The sequence below is a fragment of the Blennius ocellaris genome (genome assembly GCF_963422515.1).
Source record: "Blennius ocellaris genome assembly, chromosome: 19".
NCBI lineage: Eukaryota > Metazoa > Chordata > Actinopteri > Blenniiformes > Blenniidae > Blennius > Blennius ocellaris.
In genome coordinates this window covers 10699437-10711940 of record NC_137668.1, presented here as the reverse complement: position 1 = coordinate 10711940, position 12504 = coordinate 10699437, and the positions used below count along the sequence as shown (strand labels likewise).

The 12504-nt window shown below is 41.6% G+C and overlaps 2 protein-coding genes across 2 annotated transcripts in view; both read left to right on the top strand.

Annotated features, from left to right (window-relative positions):
* Positions 1-227: 227 nt before the first annotated feature.
* Positions 228-9623, top strand: ube2wb (ubiquitin conjugating enzyme E2 Wb). The gene is made up of 6 exons (XM_080515391.1): positions 228-236; positions 2309-2400; positions 5085-5187; positions 6785-6940; positions 7049-7124; positions 7235-9623. The coding sequence occupies exons 1-6, from the start codon at positions 231-233 to the stop codon at positions 7246-7248; spliced, it is 447 nt and encodes a 148-aa protein (XP_080371517.1). The 5' UTR covers positions 228-230; the 3' UTR covers positions 7249-9623.
* A 1621-nt stretch (positions 9624-11244) lies between these two features.
* The window catches only part of stau2 (staufen double-stranded RNA binding protein 2), a 99078-nt gene continuing 97818 nt past the window's right edge, over positions 11245-12504 (top strand). Inside the window, exon 1 of the mRNA XM_080514759.1 lies at positions 11245-11284. The gene's annotated coding sequence lies outside the window, so the exon portion shown is untranslated. The remainder of the gene's footprint in view (positions 11285-12504) is intronic.

The following is a 12504-nucleotide window of genomic DNA, read 5'->3' as shown; positions in this document are numbered from 1 at the left end:
GACTATATCAGGAAATTGTGAAAATAAAAGAGTAAAATAAATAATTATACGAAAACATCGTGAAGCTTAAATAAATCACAGGTTTGTCTGAGGGCGTTTCTGCGCTGTGACGCAGAGCGTCAGCGTGCACGTTCACTGCTGTCAAAACAAGTCCTCCCAGGATCACGTGACGTCCTGACGTACTGCCCTCCCCCGCGCGCTGATGCAGGGGGGTTTCCATCATGGCGTCGATGCAGGTAAGGATACAATTGACAGCGATCCCGTATTTATAACGTAGGGGCCTTTCCGCGACGTGTTTGATGCTGGGTTATTTACCGCTTCTTATTTGTTCGTGAGCGAGGCCCGCGTAGTCGTGACGTCGAAGTAAAAAGAGTGACATTCGCTGTGAACGGCTCAGGTTTAGCGCCTGGTCGCTGCTAGCAACACAACTAGCTCACCATCATCATCGTCATGATCACCATCCACAGTGGGCTGAAGACGAGCTTCCTGGAGCTACGTGTTAGCGGCTGCTTGTGCGTGGACACACGGGCGGAAAACGTAAAACGTGTAATGTTGTGAGTTTAAATGCGGGGCTGACGTTTTGAGACGGGTGTCAACGGCTTGTTCGGTCCGTGGATCTCCTTGTGAAGCAGCAGCGAAACGAGGCGGTGCGGCGGCTTCCTCCCGAACAGGTGCACCGCCGAGCCGAGGCGAGGGACATTTCTTCTGGAAAATAACCAACAAAACCACCCCCCCCCCCAAAAAAAACAACAACAAAAACACTGTTTTCACCTCCCGTATTCACAATGACGCTGAGCCGATCACTCATTAGACCAATTAGTTTGCGCTGTTCGTGTGTTTCCGACAGATGTCTGACGATGTTGTGGCGGAGTTTCAACCTTTACAAATGTTTTGGGACAATCATGGACCGATCCGGCGCTCCTTACATAAAACCTTTGGTGGTTCCTTTAGGATTACTTGGTTGGCTTGGATTATTTTTATAATTTTATTTTCGTAGCATGGAAAAAGAAAACACTAAACTAATTTTACCAGAAATAGCGTTCACTTTAGTCCATAAGTTTATATATTATATGTCTATATATATATATATATATATATGGATTTATGCTATTCTTAATTTCTACAGTGCTTATTTCTTGTTTTTGATCTCGCCCAAAATACTTTTTTTATACTTGTAATGAAAAAAAATTAAAGTACTACCTTTCCTGTAGTAGATATAAATTAAAATCTCAACATCAACTCGAGTGCTAAACCATTATGCAGCAGACTAATTAAACACGTACCACTTATTCTGATTTAAAGGCATCGGACTGTCATGAGAAGAGTAATGAGCTTTGTTTACACCAGTGAAAACAATAATATCTTATAATGTGAAAAATACTTTTAAAGGTTGGCAAATGATATTAATGAAATCAGGATCAACTACATTGAAATACCCCTTCTGAACAAAGTAAATCAACAGTTCTGCCAAATGCTGAAGAAATAATACAGCGTAGCTTCAGTCACCATTATCTGAGCCTGTCTAAGCAGAGGTGCCATGAAATATGTATTGAGGCCAATTGGAGCTTGCAATATAGTACCTCACTTCCACGCAGAACATTGAACTATTTAATTATTTTGTTGATTTTGTTAATTTCTCAATGCTGAAATGTGCTAAAATCACACACACTGTAATGTTTGAAGTGATGGTGCATTTTGGAGAACTTCTATTGTGGTTTTAGTATGTTTAACATGTATTTTTGTGTGGATTTTAATCAATATTAGCTGTGATAACCCAGTGTTTCATTGAGAGATTTTGTGGATGAAGTGAGTATAAATCCAATCGTCGATGTTTGATTGAGGATCTCGTGACAAAACGAAGTGGGGGACGATTTTTCTTTTTTTTATCATTTTCATTAGAAATGTGTGCCACAGCTGTCAGACTGCACTGCGAATAAAACAGAACTCTTACAAAGAACTCGACCAAGTCAACAGAAGTTATGTAATGATATAAAAATAATGAAAATACAATTTAAAACCTTTTTGTTTTTTTTCCCAGTCATTTATATAAATAGTTATAGTGCCTTAATCTGTTCCAACAGGTCGGTCTGCAGCCTCGGTACTTCATCACAAATGTTTATCTCGAACAATAACAAAGCATCTGAGAATTTGGACAGAATCGAGCTGGATAACCACGTGTACAATGTGTTTTAAAGTAGAATCTTTAGTTCCGAGTGAATTCTAAAAGCACCATGTCAACTTCAGCCAGGATGGGGGGGGGGATGCATTTTCTCGAGGCTTCAAACTCACACACTTTCCCTCCCAACAGAAAAGGCTAACAAAGGAATTATTAGCCCTGCAAAATGATCCACCCCCAGGAATGACGCTCAACGAGAAGAGTGTACAGAACACCATCACACAGTAAGTCATCTTCTTCTTCTTTTTTTTTTTCTTCCTATTTATTTAAAATGATTCACCTGGGTCAGTGGCGGCATTTAACACCACACATCAATCATTAGGGTTTCTGTCACCTACGGTGGCGGTGGCAGGCATGACTCAATGACTAAGCACAAATTTAATGTGACTTTTTGAAATGTCACGTGGAATCGCTCGGAGAGGGCAGAGCTGAAAGCGGCGCCCGGTGCATCACGTCCAGTCAAAGGTTGCTCCTGCAGGAGAAGTAAGATCCAAAGTCTGAGCGGTGTCTGCTGTGGAGGAATTGGGGTCAGCGAGTGGCAGCTCTGCCTTCTTAGGAGTGTCTCTTAACGCAGTGTCACTATTCATCCTGATGAAATATTTAATGGTTGGCACAGTGGAGTCAGGCTAGAGTAGCCGGCGATGGAGCTACTTCGCTGACCTTTCTGTCTGGGTGCCTTGACGTGTCCTTAAACTTGATTTGGTAATGATAGAAATGTGTGTCAAAAGCTTTAGGAGTTGTGATCTTGAACCAAATTCCTGGCTGTTGATAAGATGTCTTTTATGCTGAAAGCTTATCGCGTTGGAAGGCAGTAGTGGTCTAAAGAAAGGGAGTCACATACTGAGACCGTGGGCCAAAATCTTGCCTGCAATGTTGGATCCGGCCAACGAAATGACCTTGGGAAGTTTAAAACCCCCCCCAAAAAACTTCACTGCCATTTCTAATATGTCATTGTGTCTGGATTTATTTTATTTCCCTGCTGCCTGTCTTTAAGCAAAATGAACCCTAATCTGCTCAGGTTGTGTGAGAAAACTCATACAGCATTAAAACAAAACAAAAAACAACCTTTGCTCAAATCAAACACTAAAAGGACATGAACCTCAGTGACGAGCTGCTGAAACGCCCTCTTATCATTGAAAGTGATCACCTTCACTAAAAGAAGCCTCGCAATGATAGAGGAGCCATTATGTTCACATTCTCGCCTCACTCGAAGGTAAACAACGATTGAGATTGAATGAACGTTCGACAAGACTCGGCTCTCAAAACCAGTTCATCTGGCTCCCGCAGCCACTGCGGATCCCAGGTTGGAGGTGGTGTGTGTGGGTGTGCTCTGTCGTGTTCGCCGCTGACGTTGAAGGACTTGTTCAGCTTGTGTCGGGTGATTTGGCACGACGAAGAACGTCTCCTCCGCGTCATGTGACTCCCAACGAAGGCAGATACAAACACTTCGCTCCTTGCGTCTGACGCTTCGGCGCATGTGGAGATAATGTGTTTTCGGTTGCGTATCTTCTGTTTGCATAATACACTCGGGCGCCCCGTGCTGCTCATTAGATCAGTCTTTCAGATGACTGCATGCTGGTACGGATAGCTTGGCGTGACGGTGTCGCGAGCCTGCCATTGCGGACAGGGAAATTGCTGCTTTTAAGTGCTGTCGAGGCTCCCAAATGCGAAACCCTCCCGAGGAACGGCTCGGTATTATTTTTGTTGACTGGTTCTCATAATCATCAGACTGTGGGGAATTTGAGCATTATGTCCTCGGAGACCTTGACTGCATTCAGTGCGGGTTGCATCAGGCATCACTCGCACTTCACATACGGACGGAAGCAACGCCTCAGTTTCCAGGAGAAAAAAAATGAATCTCCTCTGTGACATTCTGGCTTTCCAAGGATGACCTTTTAAAAATAGAAGTGACCGCACATGTAGGACCAAATCGTTGTGTGCCTCAGGCCAGATTTGGAAAGAGACACAATGCTAGAAACCCAGATAGCAGCCACTCGTCTCGTTGGTGTCCTGCCCGCTCTGCTTACATGGAAGACATTCGGTCAGAAATGGCCTTTCTTCCGTCACTGTGCCTTTTGCTTCTCCTCTGAGGTGTTTACTGCTAATAAGTGCTCTGCAGTGGACCTAAACATTTGGTTTGTTTGCCAGCAGGGCTGCTTCATCCTGTTATTTACAGGCAAAAAGACGGTGTGGTGTGGGCAACGCTTTGATCACAAACACTTGTACTTTCAATCATCAGAGCAGGACTGCTTTGCCACAGCTCACTCAGCAGAGTTCTGTAACCAGACTACAGAAGAGAAAAATAGATTTTGTCCACCGGATCAATAGCGTATCACATTAGTACTAAACCACTGTCATAACCCAGCTGTATATTGAATGTCACTGGAATGAGTCAGACTAAAAGCTTTTGATTGCACACTTACAGATTTGGCAGTTCACATTGTGTTTGTGTGATTTTATATAAATATATATATATATATTTTTTTTTTGTTTATTCCTTTCTGATGCCAGACAAGCTAATCAACTCATTTCTTGCTTACTATTTTTACCACGTTGATAAATGCTCCCTGTCTTCTTACACATCATGAGATTAGATGCAACACAGGGCACGTTGAGACGCAGTGAAATGAAACTTTATTCATTCCCAAAACACAGAGCTGTTCTGTGTCATAAAGGAAGTATAAAATATGACGCTGACATTTGACAGGAAGCATTCAAAAAAGACCGAACGAGGTGGTTCTTCATCCAGCTTGTCAAGCCAGTGTCTCAAATACACTATAAACAAGATAGTTATGAGTGTAGTGTTTTGTCTGACTTGTGTTTCTCTTCATGTGAACAGTGCAATGTTATATTTCTCCTCAGCGACACGACTGACTTATTTTTTTTGTTTCCCCTGCCCTTCCTTCAGGTGGATTGTAGATATGGAGGGAGCGCCCGGCACACTGTACGAAGGAGAGAAATTTCAGCTGCTTTTCAAATTTAGTAGTCGATACCCTTTTGATTCACCTCAGGTAAGCTCATTTCTTCAAAGTTCTTTATTGCAATAGTTCTCGCATCCTAATGGCCAAAATACAAGGAAATGTCCATCAGCCAAATCCTGTGTTCGTTGCCCCCCCCCCCCCCTTGAATTTTATTGCAACTGAAAAATCAATGACTCATCATTGTGGTACATTTTGTTAATTAATACTCTACCTGCCACAGTGTTTCTCCTCACACTAATGTTGGCTAAAGGTTATTGTTTAACAGTGCATGTGGTTTCATCAACCTTCATCATGCGCGTCTGAACACGTTTTCCTCACAGGACAGCAGCTGCTTTTCTTGAAATGATGATATAAATCCAATCACTCTGTCCAAATTGAAAGAAATTGATAAAAGATGATGATAGTGACAAGAAAACATCCCGACATAAATGTGACCTGCTAATATTTTGCTTCCATAGCTTGTCTGGTTGAACATTAAACATTGAGACTGGTCACTAGTTATAGTTATAGTGTTATAACTGGAGGCACGGAGGTGGCAAATTCTCAAATAGATGAACAATAATCCTTATCCACAATGACAAACACACAAAAAGCTCTGTAGTTGTAAGTTGGACGCCTTGGCTTGGGAGCAGTGGATCCTTGACTCAGTGACATTGAACCCAGCAGGCCGGTCTTACTGAGGCCACGTTTGATGGGATTAGTTTAACTCAACAGCCTTGTTTCACTCATCAGGAGCCTGCCCCCCCCCCCCTAAAAATAGAGAAAGAGCCAGTATAGAGACAATCAGATAACCCGAGCTACTTAGCCACCGGCCGTTCAATTAAGGGGGACGAGCTGTCAGCGTTGTCCACTGTTGGACTCCTCTTCCAGCTGCTATCAACCTCGCTATCAGCTGCTGCAGTGCCGCATTAGCCTGGTGTGAGCAGCGCTGTGCTGAAATACATTCTCTTTGAGCATTTGTCTTTATTTTGGAGATTTCCACTAATGCGAATGCATAATTTTTTTTTTTCTCCTTCCCTTTTTTAACCATCATGTGATGCGGCCAGTTGTCCATTGAGACTCTTGAGCCACAGTTTCTATAGAAACCTAGCCTTCTGATGCTTCTTTGTTGTGCCCATAAGAATATAATAACTCTGCAAAAGCTGCTGTCCAGACGTCCATCTTCTGTGGCGGCTTATCCAAATTAGGATTGTTTTGTCAGCTTTGATTTAACATTGGTGTTTAGACAGTGTTTTGTGTGGATGTGGAGGCTGCACTCTCCTGTGAGGCCCTGTCAGCCCCCTGGCACCCTCTTCACCAACTCCCCCCCTCTCTCCACTTTAGCACTTCAAGTCTTGACTCCAGTTCTCATCGCACTCCCTGTATCTGCTCGGGTTGCCATCACTCTTAGCACTATTTTTTTTTTTAGAATGTTTATAAGATCCATTTTCTTTAGTGTCCTGTGCTCCCCCATCCTGGCCCCTCCGTCCTAATCCCAGAGCCTCACGTCACTGTCAAGGTTTAAGCCTGAGCTCATACCGCAAGTCACGTTACAATACCAACAAGCCTTTCGCAGTCTTCCGCCACAATTTACCAGAAATTGTCACAGATTTCCTCTTAAACTTCTCTGTCTGTTTCATCCGTGCAGGTAATGTTCACAGGAGAGAATGTACCTGTCCACCCACACGTGTATAGCAATGGTCACATCTGTCTATCCATTCTAACGGAAGATTGGTCGCCAGCCCTCTCAGTGCAATCAGTTTGTCTTAGCATTATCAGCATGTTGTCCAGCTGCAAAGAAAAGGTAACGCTTCTCAGTTCCGGGCAGAAATACAATTGGCTGACGTGAACTGTGCTCTCGTTAATAGCTCAAAAAAAAAAAAAATCTAATTCTTTCTCGTTTTTTCTGCAGAGACGACCACCTGATAACTCCTTTTATGTAAGAACGTGTAACAAAAATCCAAAGAAAACGAAATGGTGGTATCACGGTGAGTGTTTCCAGGCTTCATCTGTTTGTTTGTCTTTTCAAGGATTCAAGACGTGAAATAATTCAAATTCTTAAGGCATCGCAATGAAATGTGTTTGTTTGCCTTCACAGATGATACGTGCTAGTGTACAAACTTTGTAATAGTCGTAGAAGAAAGAAGTCCTACTGACCTACGTAAAGCACTTTTTAATCATTCAGTCTTTGAACTCTGACCTTTGACTGGAACAATGGACACCATGCGCAGGAGGCTTCCGACTGCACCCCCCCTCTTACTGGCAGTTGGCTGCATGTTTTAATCGGGTGTAATATAGAAACCAGAAACAAACGCAAAGGCGTTTGGACACACCCAAGATGTATCGTTTTTGGCAACAAAAAAACAAACAAAAAAAAAAGGTGCAGCGAGCGACAAAGGCAGGTTTGTAGAGAGATAATATTAATTCCTGTTTTCAGATTTTTACTGTTACTTTTTTTTTGGCGTGGGTGCATTTTAAAGTCTTTGTGTTGTGCAATAAAAACTGATGGATGCCAAGTCTAACCGTCTTCTGGAAGGGATTTGACCATCAAAAGCCCAAGAAAATGCTCCATCTGTTTTTTTTCTAATTTCTTTTTTTTCCTTTTCGTTTTTCTTTGAACTATTACAATTACGATATGCACTGTGAAAGTATCGAGGTTAAGAAGTCACCATTAGTACGTCATTTCCACCTTGCAGGTCGTACTGTTAGCAGTCCTCCATTCACGAGGGTTTTTTTTTTTTTTTAAGCTTTCTAGCCACTGCGTTGAGAGTGCACGCAGTTTGTTCTTCTTCATCTTCCAAATGAGCAGCCGGTTGCGGTCCTTCCTGCCGACGGACAGAATGTCGGTACAGACGAGAGTAGGGCAGATATGACGGTAGAGCTGATGGCCTTGGTGTACGTCTCCTCTGGAAGTTGGACCGAGCTCTTCTAGTGTTAACTTGTCCAGCCTTTAAGATGTGCGGCAGCCTCTCTTTCATTGAAAGAATGTCTGCAAGAGAAATTTGCCGCATTTATCCATTTTTATTTGTATGATGCTTTTTTTTTTTTTTTTTTTTTGGAAATTCATGCTTTAATCCTCTAAAACGGTTGATTTAAATGTCTTTTTTTTTTTGGTACTGTTTTTCAACAAGCTGATACTTTGAAAAGCGGGGGTGTTTTAATGGGTCACTATGGTTATTTTTGATTGATTTTTATGCTTCTTTTTTTTTTTTGTATGTTATTTAATTAAAATCTTTGTTTGATCTCCAGAACGGCTTTGAATGACTACAAAGGAGAGTCTTTCTAGTAAGTCATAAAGATGAGGCTTTTGTGATTCCCCCTGGTCAGAGTTTTGGCTCAGGTACTTTTTTCAATAAAGAGATCACCTCTAAAAAGATACCTATCAGATATTTTGAATTTACCTATATTTTCACCAAAAGAGACTGTTATATTGTAAACCTATAACACGTCTGAAACTATTGTACATATGTCTTTAAACTGTTGGATGATGTGAAAGAAGTTGGCAGAGGGCGCATTTACTTTCTCGCAGACTGATAATAGGAGTGCTTTATTTCATTGGAAGTTAGTCTGCATCTTTTGCTAATTAGGACGTGTACAGTCGGCAACAAACGCGTACGTTGCTTTAAAACAAATAGTAGTTTTACAGTGGGGGTGCATGCGATTTTAAAACCCTGCTTTTTCTTATTGGCATCAAACATCGTGACCACTTTTAGTCGTTCCATAACTTAGACAATGGTTTATGGGATGAATATTACAAAATTCACCTCCAGACGCTGTAGTCCTTACAGACTGTAATCACTCCATTCTGGGAAAAAAAAAAAAAGTTTTATCGCCAGTCAGAGATACTTGAATTTACCATCTTGGGTTGTTTGTATTTCCTTTTTTTTTTTTTTTTTTTTTTTGTTTTTCTAGCTGAGTTTCTTGAAGAAAACTTGAGTGAATGTGATGATGCTCTATACTGTAGAGGAGATTACCACAGCACACTGCTATCTCAAAAAGAACTATATTGATAACTTAAAGACATCTATTTAACCAATGATTTTTTTTTTAATTATTATTATTAGCTTCATAGAATAGGGTCTTGTCAGCCGTCGCTGCGCTGTGAGGAATTAGAGATTAGGACTGAGATGATTGTGTAGAAATGGAGTCGCGACGGCATCCGTGCAGGGACAAAAGGCCTTCACCCAGTGGGCGGTGGATCAGTGGAGATTTTGAGAAATTTCTGAGTGAATATGTTACAAGGGTTTGGATGTGATTTTTTTTTTTTTTCCTTTTTCTTTCTTAGGTTGCTTTTCTTTTTTCTTTTTCTTTTTTTCTGTTCAATGTGGTTTGAATACTTAGCTTGCAGGTTGTTGTGAGTGATCAACACTAATGGGGGTGTGTTATTTATATTTGAAATTCTGTTCTGGGATGTGCAAGCTCCATGTAATAGGTGCCTGTTCATTTTCATAATCAATAATAAAAAGCAAAGATTCACTTTTATTCAACCTGGGTTTGCACCCTGTCTTTTCTTTTTAAAACCAAACATCCTAGTCTGAAAGGATTTTGCTGATGACGTTGAACATGGTGACTGGGTCAGCTTGAGTTTTAGCAAATGGTACAATTCAGCCAATAAGTAGTGAACGGCAGTCATCGTATTGTGTCTGCCACAAATATGCATGGTGATAAGGACGGTATAGCAGAAACTGTCGGTTTGTTCAGTCAGAAATTCTTTGGTTATTTTATCAAATATATCCTGCAATGTTTGCTCTGTAATGCAAACCCCTTTTACAACCATGTGTACTTAAACCTTTGACCCTATCATTAAATCTTTGGAGGGTGGCCACATGAAAAATTAGGACTATAAATAAAACAAACATCAGTCAACACCAGCCACCATGAACTCAATATGTACACAGGAAAAAATAAAGCTGCCACTTTGAAATTCCAAGCAAAGTTATTACCAGCATTATATAGATAAATCTGAGCTTGATTCATCACTTTTAATTGACTTGCTAGATGGCTGGTCCAGGACAGTCAAAAGGGTTTTCATGTGGTCCATGAGCCATTTAATGCTAAGGTCTGCAATATAGTGATGAAAAATGAGGATTACAGTTATTAATATGCAAGTCGCCTGATTTTATGAGTGAATCAAATTCAATGTTATGTAAGTTTAAGGCCTATGTTAAAAACAAAATAGAAGTGGGGAGACTTATTGATTCCCTTCGTGATGGTTGATATTTTACTGCAATAATCTATATGTTGTTATGAATTTTTAGTCCCACTGTGTTGTTGGACAGTTGGATCAGGGACATAGGATGTATGGTTTTGTGGCCCCCTCTACTGGTCAGGCCACAATAGCATGTGGTAGAACTCTAATAAACTACACCTTAAGCTTTGATAATGAATGGTTCTCCAGTCAGAGATGGACAAACGGAAACTTGCATGGATTCTCTTCAGCTGCACCCAAACTGCCAGGAACCCTCTGCCACTACTGGAAGCTCACAACTTGCCTCGGACACCAAGGTTTGAGGTTTGTAGGGCAAACCCAAGAAAATCCATCTGCTTTGCAATGCTTTGCATGTGATCTATTTTTTTTTTTTTTTTAATTTAGGTCAAATTCATTTTTATTCACAGTACAATACAACCGGCCTCAATGAATGGAAAGTGAATGGAAAGCCTTTTCATAAATAGAAAACAATGTGAAGCTACTGTATATTTTCCCGATGATTATCATAAATTAAGAAAAATCACTTCTTAAGTTCCATTAAATCACACCATAAAACCAAGCACATTTTAGGAAGTAGATGTGACGTGCATAAGAAAAAGAAGCTTCTTTTGGTTGTGAATCAAAAGTTACACTGAAGGCTCAGAGGAAGCGCACCAGGAAGGAACCATTCTCACCGCCGCGGGGGTGGCTGATTCATTCAAGATTTACCTCCAACTCGAAACACGGTCAGGTGGTGATGTGCAAAAATTACCACTGGCAGAGTAAACTAGGGTGACACTTTGTGCATTAAACGTAACGATGATCAGTTCATAGCATATAAAATAAGTTATTTGAAAAAAAATTACCCAGCTAATAGGATGGTACGTTCCCTCTTCCATCCAGTTCTCTTTAGTGTTTGCCAATGTTGGAGGTGTAACTGGGGTCTGGCCCTGGACAAAGGTAAAATATACCCTAAAATATTTGTCCCCGTGTTGTTGAATAGTGGCTGAAGTAATAATCACGCTGTCGCCAGTCTGTATATGATGTTAGCGTGGAGTGAAATGGCCCAGACTTTGGTGGAGGATGGGGCGGTATGGAGATGCTAGCAGGAGGGGTGCTCGGCCGTTCAGCCATGATGAGCTTTCACCGGCTAAACTAGCGTATCTGGAGGCGGAGAGCTCGGATTTATCCACCGGGAGGAGTGACAGCGACGTGTTCATGGCAGTATGCACGCTTGCCCATTCTGTCAGTGTGTTTTTAGGCGCTGACATTTGGAGGAAATCCCGCTTTCCTCCCCTCTTGGTCACGTTAGCTTCCTGCTAAGCAGGGCACAGACGAGGCTGTGTAGCGTTGGTACAGGGGGGCTGCAGACAGTTCTGGGGCTCTGCCAGGCGATCCAAACCTCCTCAACGCCCCCACGATCAACTGGGTGTGCAAGACAACCGTGCAGCAAGGTTGCAATTGAATGCTTCGTCCGTGCATACTGCTGTGAGACATCATGAGGAAGAGAGAGGGAGATGTGTGAACCTCCACTAACACGCAAGATGCAATGAGCATATGGACAGGAAAACCTCAGAAACATGCCATAAACCACTGTCACACACACATGCATTTGACAATTTGTGTATGCAACTGATTGCATGAGTTGTCTGTAAACGCAGACTGCACAGGTTTTTTGCACTCGTACAAAGAAATGGCCCATGATATGGACAGGTGACACCTGTAAGCATAACAGAGGAGTGAAGCTGATGAACTGGATAGAAATGTCTATATGAACCTGTGTGATGTCGTACGCAATATCATCCGTCACCTGTGCATGTAAGATTTAGCCAAAATGTAAGTAAATGCCCAAGAGCACTACATAGAATTTGTCCACGCTCTGCTGCACAAGTTGTGGTCCTGCATGCTTTTAGATGTTCCTCTTCTTCACAGACTTGTCACGAGTCATTCATTAATAGACTTAATGATGAGTTTGAAGGTGATATATTTATCACACTCGGGTGTGTTGGAGCAGAGAAACGTCTCCATGCCCCGGACAAGACAGTCTTTTTTTTTTTTTTATTATTATTCCTAGGATGGGTGTGTCACACTATTGTAGTTCAGGTGGCCACCTACAGCTCTTTGTTGTCAGTTAATTAAAACTACATTCTTAAAAGTGTTGATGTTTAACACTTTTGTTC

Excerpts from the sequence above, each read along its gene's own strand:
- ube2wb (XM_080515391.1), top strand. Across the intron at positions 5,188-6,784 it reads ACCCTTTTGATTCACCTCAG|GTAATGTTCACAGGAGAGAA; the intron begins GTAAGCTCATTT and ends TCATCCGTGCAG. Across the intron at positions 6,941-7,048 it reads TGTCCAGCTGCAAAGAAAAG|AGACGACCACCTGATAACTC; the intron begins GTAACGCTTCTC and ends TTTTTTCTGCAG.